Source organism: Rana temporaria, chromosome 11 (assembly GCF_905171775.1).
Source record: "Rana temporaria chromosome 11, aRanTem1.1, whole genome shotgun sequence".
Lineage (NCBI taxonomy): Eukaryota > Metazoa > Chordata > Amphibia > Anura > Ranidae > Rana > Rana temporaria.
Genome location: NC_053499.1, coordinates 50,179,530 through 50,192,069, shown reverse-complemented (window position 1 = coordinate 50,192,069; position 12,540 = coordinate 50,179,530). Strand labels below are relative to the sequence as shown.

Genomic DNA, 12,540 nt, shown 5'->3' with positions numbered 1-12,540 from the left:
ACAAGATACAGGAAAACATTAATCCCACCATTAATAAATGCCGCAAAAGGACTAATACCAAAAAATTGGCTAAATAAAAAAAAAAACTGACATAAAAGAATGGTTTGAAAGAGTTGAAAACTACAACAGGATGGAATATCTATGTAGCTGCGACGTGAGCCAACTCAATAAACATAATAAAAAATGGAGATAGTGGAAAGACTTTAAAACTTCGGAGGAATATTTGGGGAAAATAATGGAGGAATAGAAAGAAAGGAACAAACCATTAGGAGACTGGGGGGGGGGGTGAGGAAGGGAGGGGGGAGGAAGAGGAAGAGTAGGAAAAAAGGAGAGGGAAGAAAAAAAAGTAAAACGATAAATATAAAAAACAGTATAGATAACCACAAATGATGCGAAACTGAAGTAGAGACAATGGCCCGGATTCAAAGAGATCTGCGCTCTATTTGCGGAGGCGCAGGGCAACGATTTTGCCCTGCGCCCCCGCAAATATTTTGCGCTGCCCTCGATTCACGGAGCAGTAGCTCCGTAAATTGCGAGGGCGCGCTGGCAAAATTGCCCGGCGTAAGCGTGCGCAATGTAAATGATCCCGTCGGGGGCGGGAATCATTTAAATTAGGCGCGTTCCCGCGCCGATCGTAAAGCGCATGCTTTGGCCAATTATGGCTCAGGGGGTTTAGTACACTCCCCACACTATAAAAGGCCGCCTGCAGGTGTGTAGAGGATATATATGCATCCCAGGTGTTGTATATATATTTATATACTGTATAGTTTAGCAGGTGATTGTGCTAGCTGCAGTATTCTCACGTGGTGTACTGCCTGTGTCCTCTGCAGTGTGCACCTAAAGCTACGTGGTGTGTGTACTGCCCGTGTCCTCTGCAGTGTGCACCTAAAGCTACATGGTGTGTACTGCCTGTGTCCTCTGCAGTGTGCACCTAAAGCTACGTGGTGTGTGTACTGCCCGTGTCCTCTGCAGTGTTCACCTAAAGCTACGTGGTGTGTACTGCCTGTGTTCTCTGCAGTGTGCACCTAAAGCTACGTGGTGTGTGTACTGCCCATGTCCTCTGCAGTGTGCACCTAAAGCTACGTGGTGTGTGTGTACTGCCATTGTCCTCTGTAGTGTGCACCTAAAGCTACGTGGTGTGTGTACTGTCTGTGCTATGTTTCTCAATGATTTTCATCCATAATGCAGGGACCAGACATTACATTAAAGCCGCAGGCAGTTTTGAATTACTTTTTTCTTATAGTAATCTCATTTTGTGCAGGGACAGTTCTAAACATGTGCCACTACTATAGACACCCAGCAGGTACGATATTTAAAGGAATTTTTCTTTTTTTCCACTTTAAGCATCATTAAAATCACTGCTCCATAAAAAACTACCTTTTTTAAAACTTTTTTTCCATTGATACATGTTCCCTGGGGCAAGACCCGGGTTCTCAAACCTGTTTTACGACAATAATTTGCATATTAGGCTTTGAAATTAGCACTTTTGAATTCAAACTTTCGAGTCCCATAGACGTCAATGGGATTCTAAATGTTCGCGCGAACGGTCGGTCCGTTTGAAGGTTCTGGTGCGAACTGAACGGGGGGTTTTTGGCTCATCCCTAGCCCTGACCAATCGCCAACATAGATTGGCAGGGGGCGGGCCTCCTTAAATACGCAGAGTCAGCTCAGCTGGGTAGGAGTTGATCGGATGTAAGAATGGAGATGGAGTGCTGTTGGGGCCTTTGAGGGAGCTCCCCAGTCTGGGGGGATACCTTGGGCCTGGGCTTGGGTGCAGAAGGGGCCCTCCAAGAAAACGTGGAAGTACCCTGGACAGGAGGCACAGGAGGAGCCACTGAGGACAGTGGGATAACACTGCTGGGCAAGTCTCCAGGAGTACCACAGAGGCAGCCAAGAGGGCTGGTGAGCAGTGATGTATTCTGGCCTAGGTCGACAAGGCCCAGGCCTAGGGCGGGACTTTGCGGGGGGCGGCCGCCCCCCCTCCCCCTCACGAAAATGGCACTTGCGCCCGACTCCCGCACGCAGAGCTACGATCACTGCTTAGTAGTGCAAGTGCAATGGCTCGCGCCGGGTGCGAAGGGGGCCAGGAATCAGTTTAATCAGAAGCCAGCGATCGTCCAGCCAGAAGGATCACTGTTGCGATTTCGCTGGGTCTGATAAGAGGGCCGGTTGGCCATTATCCATTACTAGGGGTGAGCTTCGCGTTCGAAACGATCGTATGTTCGACTCAAACATCGGCCGTTCGATCGTTCGACGAATTCGAACAAAAACGATCGTTCGCGGCAAAGTTCGAGTGAAACGAAACGGCCCATAATTCACTGCGGCATGGCGCACTGATGATTGATTGGTCAAGCATGCACCTGACCCTGCATGCTTGGCCAATCCCAACGTGCAAAAAACGAAGAACAATAATTGGCCAACGACAGGGTGGCTTTGGCCAATTATGGCTCAGGGGGTTTAGTACACGCCCCACACTATAAAAGGCAGCCTGCAAGGCGGCCTCGTGTAGTGTGTTACGGCTTTGTTAAAGAGATCAGTCAGACAGTTAGAGAGAGAGAGATAGATAGAGACACAGTGGGCTAGATTCAGAGAGAGATACAACGGTGTATCTCCAGATACTCCGTCGTATCTCTGACTTAGGCTGGTCGCATAGGCGTGCGCAGCCTATTGCATTAGGGTGTGCACCCCAAAGCTCAAACACACGTGTGTGTGTATATATTTTTATATATATATACACACACACATACACATACACATACACACACACACACACAACCTTATAAATAAATGTGAACAAACATTTTAAAATGCATTAAAGCATTTTTATCAATGTTATCACTGTAACGGCTACCCATGTAGTGTGAGGGTCTCAGCCGTTGGAGACGTCCTTTTCCCTGGCAAGCTACGATATGCAGGTACCGCCGGTATATCCCATCGAACGCCCTTCCAAGAAACGAGACGGGCTACGTTTGAAGGGTCAAGCAGACTGACTTTATTTGCCACATTTTTCCTCCTTATATCTGGTTACAACTGTACAGAAACAAATGACACTCCCACCCAGGGGGGACTTCAATACACACACTTTGAAACAATGACACTCCCTTGAGCCAATCAGCCGCTAGCCGTTTTGGCTCCTTAACTTGATCAGACAATAGAATTCAATTAACCTTTAAAACAATTATCACTCACACATAATCCCCATCAGCATACACCTCACAGGAGGCTGTTACCTCCACAAAAGAGTTCATTAGCTATGCGAAGGGTACATTAGCATTCAGCCATGAAAGAGACTTGTCCAATTAACCCTTTGAGCTCAGAATACAATGTGGTACATCCAATTGTGACAAGCCATGCAGTTCCTTGTAGTCCTCATGAAGATTATAACTGTCCCGGCAGCATAGTCCATGATCCGTTACAATCACTTATCAATGTTAAAAAATAAAAATAAAACACTTTATTTTTTACTTATTAAAACATTTAATTGTTTACACTGGGTGGTTGAGGGGCAGGAAAACTCTGCAGCGGAGCCATTCTTTTACCACCCCTCAACCGCTACCACCTTTTAGCTGTAGAGGCAAATGCAGCAGCTGCAATTATACCCCTTTTTGCTTTCAGCAGGTGTAGCACCCGTTGACTTTGATCCAGTCAAGTGAATGACGGCACTTTGCAAGCTCCCCGCAACTATGTGCAGTGTGGGGTTCAAGGGGTTAAAACAGGTGGTGTGGAGGCGATACAACACCTCCTTGCCACCTCTAAAATGCTCTATGAAGAGCGATTTGTTTGCGTATCGCTCTTCAGAAATCAAAGCATTTGTGAATGTGCCCCTACATATGTCACAGTTCCCCCCTCAAATCTGAGTCCTCCATTACATCAGAGTCCACAGCATTCCTCCTTACACCAGAATCAATGGTGTTACATCTTATCTCACAGTTTCCCCTTTTACATCAGAGTCCCCAGAGTTCCCCTTTAAACTGGGAAACCTGATGTAAAGAATGCTGTGGACTGTGGTGTAAAGGGGAACTGTCATATAAGGGGGTCTTAGGTCACTAGAGTCCCCAGCATTTCCTCTTATATCAGGATTTCCCCACTTTGATCAAATTCCCCATTTATATACACTGTAAGGGGGGGCTCTGACACAAAAGGAAGCTCTTCAGACTGTAATGTAAAGGGAGGGGGCTCTGATGTGAGGGGGTCTCTGGTTACCACAGAGTCCACTGAGATCCCACTTACATCAGAGTTCCCTTTTACCCCAGAGTCTGCAGAGTTCCCCTTTAAACCAGACAATAAGTATTTCTAAAATTTTTGGGGGGCGCGAAAAAAATGAAAAGAAAACCCATCAAATTGAAGCCACTGTGCCCATCAAACGCAGCTACTGTGCCCATCAATTGCCGTCACGGTGCCATCAAATGCAGCCACTGTTCCCATCAAACACAGCTACTGTGCCCATCAATTGCCGTCACGGTGCCATCAAATGCAGCCACTATGCCCATCAAACACAGCTACTGTGCCCATCAATTGCCGTCACGGTGCCATCAAGCGCAGTCACTGTGCCATCAATTGCCACCACTGTGCCCATCAAACAGCCACTGTACCCATCAATTGCCGCTACTGTGCCCATCAAATGCTGGCAGTCTGCATCCCCCACCCAGCACTTACCTTGTCTCGTGGGGCAGAGGTGTCCTCCACGCTCCTCGATGTCTTCTCCTGTCCTCTGCTATGATTGGATGCCTGATAGGAGTCCAATCACAGCGCCTGTCGTTTCAGCCAATCAGGTGACAGGTAACAGACCTGAGCACCTAATTGACTGAGAGGCGGTTCAGTGTTAGGAAAGTGAAAATTCAAACGCTTTCCTAAAACAACGCTGAGTGAACAGCAAGCGCCCAGCATGGCGCCCGCTATTCACCCTTTTGGACGCCTATTAGAGCCTTTGGCTCTAATCCGGTGCTTCCAAAAAATACCCTGCTGCTGTAATTCAGGTGCCTGGCGCCCAAAAAGTGTCCGGGCACCTGAATAGGGGGCAGCAGCGGTGACCATAGATAGATTCATGCAATGCATGAATCTATCTATGGTGATAGACAGGTGGCAGGAGAGAGGGGGCGGCGCCCGTGCGCCCTTTAAGGTCAGGTCAGCCATAGCAGCCCCTCACAACACAGAATATTTTACTCTATATGACCAGTCCCCTTGCCCAGTATGTGTGTATATTGAAAAAAGAAAAGTTAGATCAATCCGCGCTAAGGGTAGTTGAACAAAGCTGCTGCCTCCCTGAGCAATTCCAATAACGAAACTGAATAAGATAACAGTGGGGTAGATTCAAAGAGCAATTGCGTCTGAGTAACCATAGTTACGCAGCGCAATTGCTTACCTGCGCCGGCGTTACGAATGCTCCTGATTCAGGAACCTCGTTACGCTGACCGCCGACTGCAGCTCCTTATGCCGTCATATCTTAGGCTGCATTCTTACGCAGGCCGCTAGGTGGCGTTCCCGTTGTGGTCAGCGTATAGTATGCAAATTGCATACTAACGCCGATTCACAGCTTTACGCGAGCCCTGCGTACGCAGTTTACGTCATTTCCGTCCGTCGGGTTTCGCGTAAGGCTGCTCCTGCTAATAGCAGGGGCAGCCAATGCTACGTATACCCGTCGTTCATGCGTCACAAAGTTTAAATTTTACGTCGTTTGTGTAAGTGAATCGTGAATGGCGCTGGACGCCATTCACGTTCACTTTGAAGCAAATGACGTCCTTGCGACGTCATTTGCCGCAATGCACGTCGGGAAAGTTTCCCGAAGGAGCATGCGCCCTACGCTCGGCGCGGGAACGCGCCTAATTTAAATGATTCCCGCCCCCTACGGGATCATTTAAATTGCACGCGCTTACGCCGGGCATTTTGCCGGAGCGCCCACACAATTTACAGAGCTACTGCTCCGTCAATCAAGGGTAGCGCAGATAATTTGCGGGGGCGCAGGGCAAAAACGGTGCCCTGCGCCTCCGTAAAAACTGCGCAAAGCTACCTGAATCTACCCCACTGAAAATAAGGGGTAGTTGGCGCTGCTGGTTGGCGGAAGGGATGCCAAGTGCAGAGAGAAAGGGGCGGTTCCCAAGGACAGAAGTGCCTGTGTCGGGTATCCTATAGTAGGGCCCAATCCAATGGGTTATGGATTCCCTATACGCACCCACTGCGTAAAAATGGGTGTGTGGATACCCTATTAATAATAATGGTGAACAAAAATATTTATATGTATATGTACCAGGAAGTGGTGGCTACATCTGGATCCGCTGGTTTCCAGGTATCATGTGCCACGTGAGAAAAGAAAAAACATAAAAGTGATAAATGTGTACGTTTTCTGGTGTGCTGCTATGTGCAAGGTCAGGATCTTGTGCAGGCCAGCAGTGGGCTGAATGTATTGGTGATCAGTGCTAAAGGAAAAAACCTAGTGCACAATGGTACATATTTCTAATACTTCACAGACAAAAATAAAACAGTTGAAACAAACAGTATTGATAGTGAACTGTGTGAATAAAAATCAACCAGTTAGATTGGACAAATACACATAATGGTGCATGACTATGGTATACATACATTAACCCTTATCTGCTAAGCCCCACATTTTACTCAACCTTTACCTTAATAAATAACTGAAACCACTACTGTAAACTTTGGAGTAAAAAAATGGCCGTAGCAGCCTCCATTTATTTTAAATAACCTTTTTTTAAATATTAAATAAACATTAAATAACATTTTTACACATAACCATATGTATACCTGCGATACCATTTTAACCCTACTGGTGCTGGACTTTGCAGGCACATTAACACACTTGTAACCCTTCTAAACCTTTATGAGCACTGCGGTACCTAACTCTGGTATTAGGCCTCAAGCCGACAAACTGACTCAGAGACGACCAACTGACCACAGTGCCCCAATTAACCACTTCCCAGCTACACCTTGGTAGACTGGACTAACAGCCCCTTCAGAACCCATACCACCTCTGGGTAATGGCATCCACTTTAGGGTAATTTCTTCTCCTGCAAAGTCCAAAACACCCGCCGCTGCCACGACATCCTTAAGTTCGCACCTGTGTGGAGAAACAAAAAAACGGGAAAGCACCCAAACCACAAACACCATATCACATACCGTTACCACCCCAATAAACCAATTGCCCCCCTTAAAATACCAATAAAGGTAGGGTGGGTGGGAAACTTTGCCCCACGTGCGTTGACCCGGGAAGCGTGGGAGGGGAAATTTATAACCTCCCTCCCTCTGCTCTCCTTCCTTGCTGACCACTCCCCCCAGACCATGGCAGGGTTTTTCTTTAACCCCGTCATGGCCGGCCCTGCGCCTATGTCCTGCTGTTTTACTCCGGGCCTCTCTTGACTATGGTATACATACATTAACCCTTATCTGCTAAGCCCCATATTTTACTCAACCTTTACCTTAATAAATAACTGAAACCACTACTGTAATCTTTGGAGTAAAAAACTGGCCGTAGCAGCCTCCATTTATTTTAAATAACCTTTTTTTAAATATTAAATAAACATTAAATAACATTTTTACACATAACCATATGTATACCTGCGATACCATTTTAACCCTACTGGTGCTGGACTTTGCAGGCCCTTCTAAACCTTTATGAGCACTGCGGTACCTAACTCTGGTCTTAGGCCTCAAGCCGACAAACTGACTCAGAGATGACCAACTGACCGCAGTGCCCCCATTAACCACTTCCCAGCTACACCTTGGTAGACTGGACTAACAGCCCCTTCAGAACCCATACCACCTCTGGGTAATGGCATCCACTTTAGGGTAATTTCTTCTCCTGCAAAGTCCAAAACACCCGCCACCAGCATCCAAAGGTAACTCCTTACCTTTGGGCGCACCTCCACACCCTCAATGCTCGCTGGATCCCATCCTGCAGGCCCAACACCCACATGCCAATCCCCACGTCGGTCAAATGAACTCCATCTCTCAGCTGATACCTCCACGTATCCACCTCCAACTCAGGGTGCCTAACCACCAACCCGCCATTCCTGATCACAAATTTAGCCACGTCCCGATTGATCTTTCTCCTGGCCCTGTTCACACCTTCCCACGATCTAGCCATCCGCCATGATGACCTACCCACAATGTCAGACCATATCACTACCGTTTCCGGGTAGGACATGCGAATTCTTAAAAAATCAAACTTGATATCTCGTGCGACATCCAACATAGTACGAACCCCAAGGTCGTTACCCCCCGCATGGATCAACAAAATGTCCGGCGGTCGATCCAACCGTGCAAACTTGTGCACTTCCGGCACCACCCTGCTCCACAACATCCCCGGGAACCCCAACCACCGCACCGTCGCTTCCTGTCTTGGGACCCCCAGCTGGCGACCATCCGGTCGCATATCCGCTCTAGCAGCCCCCCTATGAACGAAGGAGTGGCCCATTATCCAGACCAGTCCTTGTCCCGCACCTGAAAGACAGTAAGTAAGAAATCCATCACAAACAAGCCCATCGGGAGACGCTCCCATCCCCGACCACCAACATGTTCCCTTAACCAAAAACCCCGGTCCACTCCCCACCAACATCGGAGGTGGCCCCTTAACTTTTCCCGGGACGTCTATTTGCTTGCCCCCCCGCTCACCCCTAATTCAACCATGAGCTGAGGTCTAACATATAGCCGAAACCTCCTTGACTCCCATCTGCCAATTCTCTTCACCAATTCCTCATCCAAGCCACAACGTACCGTTTCCGTCGCGGCCCCAATCCGAAAAGAATGCGCCGAGAACTCCTGAGCCACCAGGCCCAAAGCCCCCAGACACCTTCTGAACACCGTCACGAATTGATACCGCGACAAAGCTGACCCATCCTCATGCAGCAAGAATGATCCGCCCAACTTTGGCCGTACTTCCAAAAATTTCTGCACCACCCTAACCGGGCATAATTCCGACCCCTCGATAGGAAAAACTCGCACCACTTTGCCCTTCCCCTTCTGATCCGTCTTGGACCGACGTAGCAACAATGCGACCCATTCTCGTGTAAACACCACGTCACCCGCTAACATACCACCCTGTACTGTCTTCGAGGGGCTAACCAACTCCCCTACTCGAAAAGCTCCAAAAAACGCAAACGAGAAAGGCCGCCCGAAACAACAACACCTCAAACCAGGACGAACACAATGTCCCCAACTCCCCCATAATACCCCTCAATATTTCAAATGACACCGGGCGCCGGGAATCCGCCCGACGCCCCTGCTTCCTATAACCTTTAAGAGCCTGCCGGACACAAAATTCCTTAGTAAAGTCCGGACACCCTTGCCACTTAAACAGGAAAGCCAAGCCAGCCAACTTTTTGTCCAACATGGACTGAGACACCCCGGCCTCCATGTTCCTAGCCAAGAAATAGACCACCAATCCCTTGACCTCGGGGCCGGCCGGGTCCACCTCTGCCTCCCTAACCAGAGTCTGCCATTCCGCCCAAACCTTCTCATACGCACTCCAAGTGCTCATACGCACTCCAAGTGCTCACACTTACCGACTTTCTGATCCAACTGGAGACGATTCCAACGGACATGGGACCCCTTGCTCCTCTGCTTCCGGCACCAGCTCCCGGAACCTGTCCCACTGAAAGCGAGACAGAGCGTCAGCCACTACATTCTCCACCCCCGGTAAATGCACCGCATATACAAAGATGTTCATCTGCAAACAGCGCAGCACCAGGTGCCGTAACAACCGAATAACTGGAGGAGAGGAAGCCGTCACTCTGTTGATCACTTGGACCACCCCCATATTATCACCGTGGAACCGCACCTTCCGGTCCCGGAAGGCCGAACCCCACAACTCTACTGCCAGCACCACCGGAAATAATTCCAACAGCACCAAGTTCTTTGTGAACCCCGCCTCCAACCAGGCCTGAGGCCAAGAGCCCGCACTCCATTGCCCCTGAAAATATGCCCCAAAACCCGCGCCTCCGGCTGCATCCGTGAACAACTCCATGTCAAAGTTACTAACCGGACCGGACATCCACAAGGCCCTGCCGTTGAAAGATTCCAAAAAGGAGTGCCACACCAACAAATCCTCCCTATGTTTCTTCCCCAGGCGCACATAGTGCCTGGGTGACCTAACCCCCGCTGTGGCCGCCGATAGGCGCCTGCAAAAGACCCTCCCCATGGGGAGAATGCGGCACGTGAAATTGAGCTTCCCCAGGAGCGACTGCAGCGCTCGGAGTTGCACTTTCCGCAAGCCCACCATCTCCTGAATCTCAGCCTTGAGGCCCTCCAACTTGTCCAGCGGTAACCTACATTCCATCACCTCCGAATCTATCACGATGCCCAAGAATTGGATGACCGATCTCGGTCCTTCCGTTTTCTCGGGTGCCAGCGGCACACCAAATCGCTCCACAACGTGCTCCAATGTGGCCAACAACACTGCACAAATCCGCGACCCCGCTGGGCCAACACAGAGGAAGTCATCCAGATAGTGGATCACGGAGCTCACTCCGGACACATCCTGAACCACCCACTCTAGGAAAGAACTAAACCGTTCAAACAGCACACAGGAAATGGAGCAGCCCATCGGCAGACACTTGTCTACGTAGAACTCCCCACCCCAATGGCAGCCCAAAAGCCGAAAACTATCCGGGTGGACCGGCAGGAGCCGAAATGCCGCCTCAATGTCCGACTTGGCCATCAAGGCCCCCCGGCCATACCGTCTAACCCAGCCCACTGCAGCATCAAAAGAGGTGTAACTCACTGTGCACTCCTCCATGCTGATAGCGTCGTTGACCGACCCCCCCTTTGGAAACGACAAATGATGAATGAGCCGGAATTTGTTTGGCTCCTTCTTAGGCACCACCCCCAATGGGGAAACCACCAAGTCGTCCAAGGGAGGTGAGACAAATGGGCCCCCCATCCGACCCAGCGCCACTTCCTTCCGCAGTTTCTCCGAAACCACCTCCGGGTGTTGTAACGCGGAACGCAAATTCTTAGCCACCAGGGGGACCACAGACAACTTACATGGAATGCTAAAACCCACAGAGAATCCCCTTTCCAACGACAGGGCGGCCGCCCTGTCAGGATATCTACCGAGAAACGGTTGCATCCTTTCCACCATCACCGGAGTCCTCCCTCTTACCTGAAGAATCTCCAGGACGTCCCTTGCCTTGCTTAAAACACCGGGAAGAGGGGTGGTTGCCACCACAGCCGGAGCACTCGTGCATAAACCGGCAAGACCCTCCGAACTTGCAGTTTCCTTCATTGAACTGCCCCCCCCCCTGAAAAAACGTCGTGGACGTCCGTGGGGCCGACATAAGCCGCATCCAAAGGCCAATGTCTTTAGTGTCCCACCTAATATCCGGCCTGATAGCCCGGCACTGCCGGAACTGCTCATCATACCGGAGCCACCCCGTGCCCCCGTAACACCGGTAGGCCTCGCTAATCGCCTCCTGGTAACTGAAAAGCGCCGAACAATGTTCGGGGTTCTTCTCCCCGATCACGCTCGCCATGATCGAGTAGGCCTGCGACCAGTTCGCAAACGTCCTAGGTATAAGCCTATACCTCCTCTTCTCCTCGTCCTCTTTCTTGGACACCTCCGGCTTAACCCTATCCAGGTTAAATTTCTCAAGCGGTAACAACGCGAATATCTCTACATATTCACTCTTCCAAATCTTTTCCCGCACCTCCGGCTTCAAATGCGAACCCAGCGGAGCCTCATAACACGTATAAACCTCCCCTTTCACCGCGTCTGCCAACCGGACCAACTCCATCTTCTTCGCGGAATCAACCCCCTCATCCCCCTTCTCCGTAGGCGGCACCACAGTACCTGCCACCACCGCCCCTACCTCTTGCACCTTGTCCACAGGCACCACAGCCCCCGACACAGCGACTGCTACTGCAGGTGACGTCACCCCGGATCCCCCCGCCTGACCCCATGCTGCCGCCGGGCTAACGGCGGGGCTGACCCCACCCTTCAGCTGGCTCACCAATGCCTCCAGACCAGCCAGAAACCAGTGCAAACCCACATCCTCTCCCGACTGTTCCCCCAGTGCACCCAAACCACCACTACTCACCCCCGCGGGCACCCCTAACCGACTACGGCGACCCCCCCCTGTCCCCCCACTGACACCCCCACATTTTGTACAGTAGAAGAAAAAGCCAAAAGTGACTCACCGGGCTGTCTGGAAGCAATCCCACCAGCCGTCCGGCTTGACTCCGACAGCTCCCCTTCCGATCGATCTCCAGGCCGACCCTCCTCCCCAGATGAAAGCCCACCAGGCGACTCGGGCTTGGGAGCCGCGGGCTTAGAGCTGGACTCGCTCTCGCTGCGCACCCTGGACCCGTGCACCGACTTCCTCGTTGCTTTCCGTGGCGCCTCGTACACTCTGCCGTCTTCCCCTCCCCCTCGCTCCCTCACCACGGGGCTTGATTGGAGGTGGCTAGCCGCGGATGCTGGAGAGCTAGCCACCGCAGTTACAGATGTGCATTGCCGAGGCTCTCGGCCCTCCGGTGCAAAACCGGGGTTGGAGCCCGCATCCCTCCGATCTTCTCGCCGAGCGGACTTGG

General features: G+C 50.7%; 1 protein-coding gene across 1 annotated transcript in view; it reads right to left on the bottom strand.

The window, feature by feature from the left end:
• Positions 1-11,744, bottom strand: part of LOC120916796 (mucin-2-like) — a 28,911-nt gene extending 17,167 nt beyond the window's left edge. The window contains exons 1-3 of the mRNA XM_040327733.1: positions 11,326-11,744; positions 9,992-11,048; positions 9,520-9,679 (exon numbers count right to left, since the gene is read on the bottom strand). Of these exons, the coding sequence (XP_040183667.1) occupies positions 9,520-9,679; positions 9,992-11,048; positions 11,326-11,744 (1,636 nt within the window). The remainder of the gene's footprint in view (positions 1-9,519; positions 9,680-9,991; positions 11,049-11,325) is intronic.
• Positions 11,745-12,540: the final 796 nt, after the last annotated feature.